The sequence below is a fragment of the Nicotiana attenuata genome, chromosome 1 (assembly GCF_001879085.1).
Source record: "Nicotiana attenuata strain UT chromosome 1, NIATTr2, whole genome shotgun sequence".
NCBI lineage: Eukaryota > Viridiplantae > Streptophyta > Magnoliopsida > Solanales > Solanaceae > Nicotiana > Nicotiana attenuata.
Window position 1 is genome coordinate 41,818,354 of NC_031989.1, and position 7,153 is coordinate 41,825,506.

Consider the following 7,153-nt stretch of genomic DNA (forward strand, 5'->3'; position numbering starts at 1 on the left):
CAGCCTAAGTCAGCAGGTGGTTTCAATGTAATAGACATAGCCCTATGGAACAAAGCAGCCATCAACAAGCAGCTATGGAACCTATGCAAGGAGAAGAATAAATTATGGATCCAATGGGTGCATGTATGGGAGGTGCAACCTAACCAAGCTTCATGGATTATGAGGAAGATTCTATACTCCAAAGAGAACTTTGAGAAGGCAGGCTACACCTACAAAAGTCTAATGCAGATGCAACCTTGCACCATCAAACACATATGCCATAAAAACTACGAGGAGACTTCAACAAAGTGAGTTGGAGGAAGTTGGTATGCGACAATGTAGGTTGTCCTAAGTGGATATTCACGCTAATATTGGTGGCTCATGGTAGGCTATACACAAAGGATAGGTTGCCAAAATGGGGCATTCATAATGATCAACTATGTCCTTTATTTTCACATGCAAATGAATCCGTTCAACATCTATTCTTTGAATGTCAATATGCTGTTGTACTATGGAAAAGACTGATCAACTAGCAAGGTATCTACAGGAACATCTATGGCTGGTTTGAGGAATTACTTTGGGCAGAGAACTGGGCTAGAAACAGAAGCGCAAAAGCTGAATTGTTCAAAGTTGTGCTAGCAGGCTGCATGTATTTTGTGTGGCAGGAGAGTAATGCAAGACTCTTTCAAGCCAAGTCGAGGAATTGTGAGACACTTAGCAAATTAATTATACAAGAAGTGCATTGTCGAAGCAACAGGAAAATAGAGAAAATACTGAACAGATTGGACTACTATCCGATGTAGTAGTTAGTGACTATTAGAAGGGTTGTAGAAAGAATGTATAGGGAGGGAAGGGAAGTACAGTAAAGTTTTGTGAGGGTTCTGTCTCAATTTGTTAATACTTTTTCCCTGATATATATAAAAATTTAATTACAAAAAAATTTAGTATAAGTTGACATGAATATCCAATGCATTTCATCATATCAAAATTTTATATTCCCTTTTGTCTTTTTAAAGGAATGAGAAAAGAGACATGACTTTACATCGACGTTGGGGCAAGTGGTCGAACGTGTAACTAAGATGACAATTGAGTAGAAGCATAACTCAAAGAAAAAGACAATTTCACATATTATATAAAGAGTATTTCTCACATCGAAAACTTCCTAGTTTATTAGCAGCAAATCACAAAATCTTATGGCAAAATTTTGACAGTTCATATGTTAGTTCCCACAGGGGGTGCACAAACAGATCCTTGTCAGCATCATTAGCATCCATCTTTACTTTCTTATTTTCTCAACCATTCTTCTCCTAGTGTTTGCTCTAACCATGACATCTAGGACCTACCTTGTATCGTCAGTCATCGTACGAGAAATTCAGTACAAATTTTTTTTTTTTTTTTACTGATTAAAAAGAAAAGAGTATTACCTAAATTAGGACATAAAAAGAAATAAATTTATTTTACTATTCGCTTCGAGATTTCAAAAACTAGTCATTTTAACAAAATTACTTCATAATATTTAATATTTTAGAAAAATAAAAAGAAATTATTAGGAGTATTTCCTTTTTGAATTTATTCTTCTTGTCCAGTTAATCAGTGCTAATTACGATATATATGTGTGAGAGAGAAAAAACCTAATTTACAAATTAAAATTACCAAAAGTCTATTAAGGATGATACAGGCGGGAGTAGTTGTAATGTTATAATTAGGTACCACATTAATTAAAAAATTTCCGAATAGTCACATTTTCAGTCGTTGTTGGCTTAAAGAAAAGCTCATTTTAACATGTTGTATATTTGTAGGTGCACTATATTGGAAAAGGTATTCTACTGACTCAAACTTAATAAATGTTAAACTTCATTTTTTATGTTGGACAGACTATAACCAACATTTTATTCCATTTTTCATGAAAATTTATGTATGGTGAGCTTTTTGTTATATAGAAAAAGCAACTGAAATATAAATAAAGTAGTGGAGTATAAAATAAATGACACAAATAAAGATGTGTTTGTTTACCACAATATAATTACAATACAATTTTAATGTCATGTATTGATTGCAAGTATGATTAAATAACTAGATATATTTTTTTTTTTAAAAATATAGAAACTTAGGAAAATATAATACTCACTCAGTTCATTACCATCCCGGCATCACCAAAGCACCAGCCTACAAAGTACTAGTATACTTATCTACAAATGCAATAAGAAGAGAAAAAAATTTAAAAAGCAAGAAGGATAATATGAGAAGTTTTAACCTAAATAATTCATTATTTAAAAGAGTTAACAAAAATAATATAATATTTTGAAAATTTCAAAAATAGAATAAAAGTATTCTTGAGTAACATTTTCGTTCAAAATTTTAGACCAAAAAGCTGATGACCGATAGGGTAAACAGAAATATAAAATTTTATTGCAAGTAACACTTTATTATTTTGTTACTCGCAATAAAAACACTTCAAAAATGCCCTTCTATGGTGGAAAAAGTAACGAGATAGCATGTCATGTGGCGCCCGCCTCTGTGAAATGTCAGGCCAGGTAGAAAGGTACTATTATAGTAGAAGAGGAGTATTTTTTTCATCAATTTTATAATATACCAAAAGTATAACAACTGATATAAATGGTATTTTTGTATAGTAGAAGAATTTTTGACCCTTTTCCCTATGGTCTAACCAATCTTGGGCGATAATATTTAAGACCAAATATAACACTCACAAATAAACACGTAATAAAGAAAGAAAAGAAAAGGGCATGAAAGGAACAAAATGTTACTCTGTTACAGTGAAAAATTGGAGGGTCGCAAATGTCCATGTTGGTTCAGCTACAAATGTCCTGATAAATTGCAGACTTGCGAAGACAAAGTATTAGGAGAGAGAGAGAGAGAGGAAGAAGAAGAAGAGAGAGAGAGAGAGAGCAGATCCATAAGAAAAACCCCTCACTCTCTCTTCTTTCTTTTCTCAATCCTCACTTCATTTCACAGCTAAACAAAAAGACTCTTATCTTTATACTTTTGTCACCATGTTCTCCTTGAATGGAAGCAGTTTTACGGTAATATTAACTCAGATTCTGATTTCACCTCAGATTTCTTCTCCATAGTCATAGACACTCATCTTCTTTTCTCCACAAAAAAAAAAAAAAAAAAAAAAACTAGTCTTCGTTACTGGATAATTCGTGATTTTAGATTGTTTGGACCATACCCATTTTCATATATTTTAACTTAAGAAAATTCTATGGATATATGTTTTGCTTGGTTCATGAACAGTTCTTGATTCGGATTGATTTAGACCAGACCCATTTTTCTATGTTAAATCCCATATTTATAATTGAGCTAAAAATTTGTTCTTTGGACAAATTTTGAGTTGCCATAGAGAAAAAAAACCAAGATCAGGTTATATAATAAAGTTTATTATTTTGCAGAACAATTCGCTATCTGGGGTTTCAAGATGTGTGACTCAGTCAAGCAGAAGAGGAGCTTCAGGTCCTATGGTAGTAGTAGCAGCTGTGAATTCAAATGGTAAACCAGGAGACAGAAATGTGAGTGTTTTGGTGGAGAATTCTATGAAGGAAAGTGCTGCTGCGCCGGTAGAGAAGGAAATTAAATCTACTGTGACAGGTGGAGTTGGTGATGTTTATGGTGAGGATAGTGCCACTGAAGATCAGTCCATCACCCCTTGGACCCTCTCTGTTGCTAGGTGATAACATTACATCTTTTGATTATGTTTCGATAATTACTATGCTTTGGTTATCAACTCAGGATTTGGATGTGTTTTTAATTAGAAGAATCAACCTAAATAGCCGTTCACCCACCCGCTTAACAGCTTGTTTGAATGGTTTTTACCTATTGTATTGTATCGTACTGTTACTTTAAAAAGCTAAAATATCGGAGGATGTATACTGTATGTGAGATCCATCTATAATACAGTCAAACCTCCTTGTAACAGCCATCCTTTATAACAAAACTTCACTATAACATCCAAATTTTCTTTGGTACCATTTTTTCATGTAATGTTATAATACAAGTTATCTATAACAACACTTTACTATAGCAGCCAAAAATTGTCGGAACAGACGAGGCTGCTATAGAGAGGTTTGACTGTATATGTATAACCGTGTATACTTAGTGTTTAATCTATAGGAAAAGTAAACAGTGAATTCGGCTGGCTATTTGCTTAAATATCCTTTTTAATTACTTGAATCAATCAATCAACTATGTGTCAATCTGAAACTGAATGGCTGTCCATATAAATTCTCTGTACATTCTGTTATATTTGAACCCATTTCATTCCAATACATATTAGGGGTTGTCTAGTTTTAGAGGCACTTCTACTATGATCTTAAAAATTTTGAGCTTTAATCCAACTAGGCTTAAAAATCTTTGTACACATTTGCATGATCTTTGGATTTTTGTCATTCAATAACGGCACTTGCCATTTTCTTCTGTTCTTTTATTGGTAAATTAAAATCTATTGGTGAGGAAAAAATTAATAATTTTTTTTATGTAACCGTTTTTGGTATTATTAGTCTTAAGAGCTAATGGCACTTATTCATTGAAATACTCTGTTCTTTTGCTTGCAGTGGTTACTCATTGTTGCGTAATCCGCACTACAACAAAGGGCTTGCTTTCAGTGAGAAAGAGAGAGATTCCCACTACTTGCGTGGTCTTCTTCCTCCGGTCGTTGTTAACCATGACCTTCAGGTTGTGTATACTGCATTTTGCAGTCCTATGGTTTCTGTGTCTCCTTTCTTTTAACAACATTGTTGTGCCACCCCTTGTGACAGGTCAAGAAAATGATGAACAATCTCCGTCAGTATGAGGTACCACTGCAAAGATACATAGCCATGATGGATATTCAGGTAGTCAAACAAATGATTTTGCGGCTCTAAATACTTTCTGCAATTATGCTGTTCTTGCATCGGCTCCTTTAAGTTATACTACTAAGTTGTGGAGAACACAGATGATTAGGGTACAATAATCTTTGAAGTGTGATGACATTGAGACATGTAAACCATTTGTTTGTTCAGCTCAACTCCAGACATCCTTCTGCACGTGTATGGATGGCTTCGTAATACTCTTGTTTGTTGTTGTATGCATTTGTGTAGGAGATGAATGAAAGGCTTTACTACAAGCTTCTTATGGACAATGTTGAGGAGCTGCTTCCTATAGTTTACACTCCAACTGTAGGTGAAGCATGCCAGAAATATGGCAGCATCTTCAGGCGTCCTCAAGGTCTTTTTATCAGCTTGAAAGAAAAGTAAGCGATAGAAATTCACTAGATAGCTTCTCAAATTAATGGCTTGAGACCTTTTATTTCTTGTTAAACTATTCTGTGCTAACCTTTTGCAGAGGCAAAATTAACGAGGTATTAAAAAATTGGCCTGAGAGGAAAATTCAAGTTATTGTTGTTACTGATGGAGAACGAATTCTGGGCCTTGGTGACCTTGGTTGCCAGGTATAATGCGTATTCACTTTTTTGAAATTCCTAAAGCCATTTTTAGGGACAAAAAAATCCTGTCTGTTTAACTAATCCAGTTCTTTTCAGAACCTATAAATTATTTTCCATGTATACTGCAAATGTATTTCTCTGACATTGAAAACATATTATAACAATATTTATGTCTTACCAGGGAATGGGGATTCCAGTAGGCAAGCTCTCTTTATACACTGCTCTGGGAGGCATTCGTCCATCAGCTGTAAGTTTCTGTAGGATAGATGTAACAGTAGTTGGAATTGAGATGATACCTTTATTTCACAAATACTATTGTACTTATATGGAGTTTGGATAATTCACTTTATCACTCTATCCGCCAACACCTTGCCATACACTCGTATTATGGGGTTAGTTGTTTAAGGTTGTGAACTCCTCTCAATTGATGTTTGACAAATGAACCTGCAATTTGAAAATGGATGTTTTAACTTTATAGTCTGAGCGGCTTCGTATCGTTTTGTTATCGTCACCTCACATAGCACACTGTAATAGCACTCCGCTGTATATGCTATGTGCACATGGTGCTTAAAAATCATGTATTTCCTATGTCCCAATTTGTGGGACACTTACTATTTGGAGAGTCAACAATTTTTTTCTTCGACAACAAAGAAAAGTCTAGAACACAAAGTATCTCGCGTTCATGTAGGATCTGGGGAAGGACCGTCCCCAAGGGGGCGTGATGTAAGCAGCCTATTCTAACACAACATTAGTGGTTCATTCCACGGCTCAAACCCGTGAACTGCAGGTCATACGGAGACAACTTTACTGTTGCTCCAAGGCTCCCCTACAAAAGAGGAACACAAGCCTGAGAGATTTGAACTCTCGCAGGGAAACCCCATGTACTTGGCAGGCACACACCTTAACCACCCAGCCAAAGAGACACTTCGAAAGGGCAGCACAGTCACAAAGCATCGCGCATTCACGCAGGTTCCGGTGAATGGCCGCACCCGAGGGGGTGTGATGTAGGCACACAAAAAGTATCTAAATATTTCTAACAACAAAAATTGTAATTTATAATACTGTTGATCTAGTTTCTGAAAATGTGAATTTTATATCAAAAACATTAAGGACCCTCATACTCCAAATTCTGCCATTCATTGAGACGGTGGGAGTACAAGGTTTATCAGTCACATAATCTTATCTGGTCGCTCTTTGCCTTGTCTGCCTATCAGATTAGATCAATTGAAAGCTTGACTATCCTCTCGTTCTTTTCAGTGCTTGCCCATTACCATTGATGTGGGTACAAACAACGAGGATTTGTTGAACGATGAATTTTACATTGGACTCAGGCAAAGAAGAGCTAGAGGACAGGTTCAGAAATTTATATTTGATCATGCTCACTTTGCACTACATTCTATAGAAGATGGAGTATTTGCTTAATGTACTTTGTTTAATCATCTTTTCCATATTCAGGAATATGCCGAACTTTTTGATGAATTTATGTATGCTGTCAAGCAGAATTATGGGGAGAAAGTGCTCATTCAGGTAGACGTTCTCTGGCATAGTTGCAGATATGTGCAATTAAATATTTTAATTGATAATCTAACTTTGTTTATCCACATCTCTAGTTTGAAGACTTTGCAAATCATAATGCATTTGACCTCCTTGCAAAGTACGGAACTAGCCACCTTGTTTTCAATGATGACATACAGGTAAGTCAAGGACTCATAAATTTGTCATTTTTCTTTTTTT

The 7,153-nt window shown here is 35.1% G+C and overlaps 1 protein-coding gene across 1 annotated transcript in view; it reads left to right on the forward strand.

Moving 5' to 3' along the window:
• LOC109225295 (NADP-dependent malic enzyme, chloroplastic) overlaps nucleotides 2,815-7,153 on the forward strand; it is an 8,064-nt gene continuing 3,725 nt past the window's right edge. Inside the window, exons 1-10 of the mRNA XM_019389915.1 lie at nucleotides 2,815-3,023; nucleotides 3,393-3,667; nucleotides 4,551-4,671; nucleotides 4,755-4,829; nucleotides 5,076-5,227; nucleotides 5,320-5,425; nucleotides 5,601-5,666; nucleotides 6,677-6,772; nucleotides 6,875-6,946; nucleotides 7,030-7,113. Coding sequence (XP_019245460.1) covers nucleotides 2,994-3,023; nucleotides 3,393-3,667; nucleotides 4,551-4,671; nucleotides 4,755-4,829; nucleotides 5,076-5,227; nucleotides 5,320-5,425; nucleotides 5,601-5,666; nucleotides 6,677-6,772; nucleotides 6,875-6,946; nucleotides 7,030-7,113 — 1,077 coding nt within the window. The 5' untranslated portion in view covers nucleotides 2,815-2,993. The remainder of the gene's footprint in view (nucleotides 3,024-3,392; nucleotides 3,668-4,550; nucleotides 4,672-4,754; nucleotides 4,830-5,075; nucleotides 5,228-5,319; nucleotides 5,426-5,600; nucleotides 5,667-6,676; nucleotides 6,773-6,874; nucleotides 6,947-7,029; nucleotides 7,114-7,153) is intronic.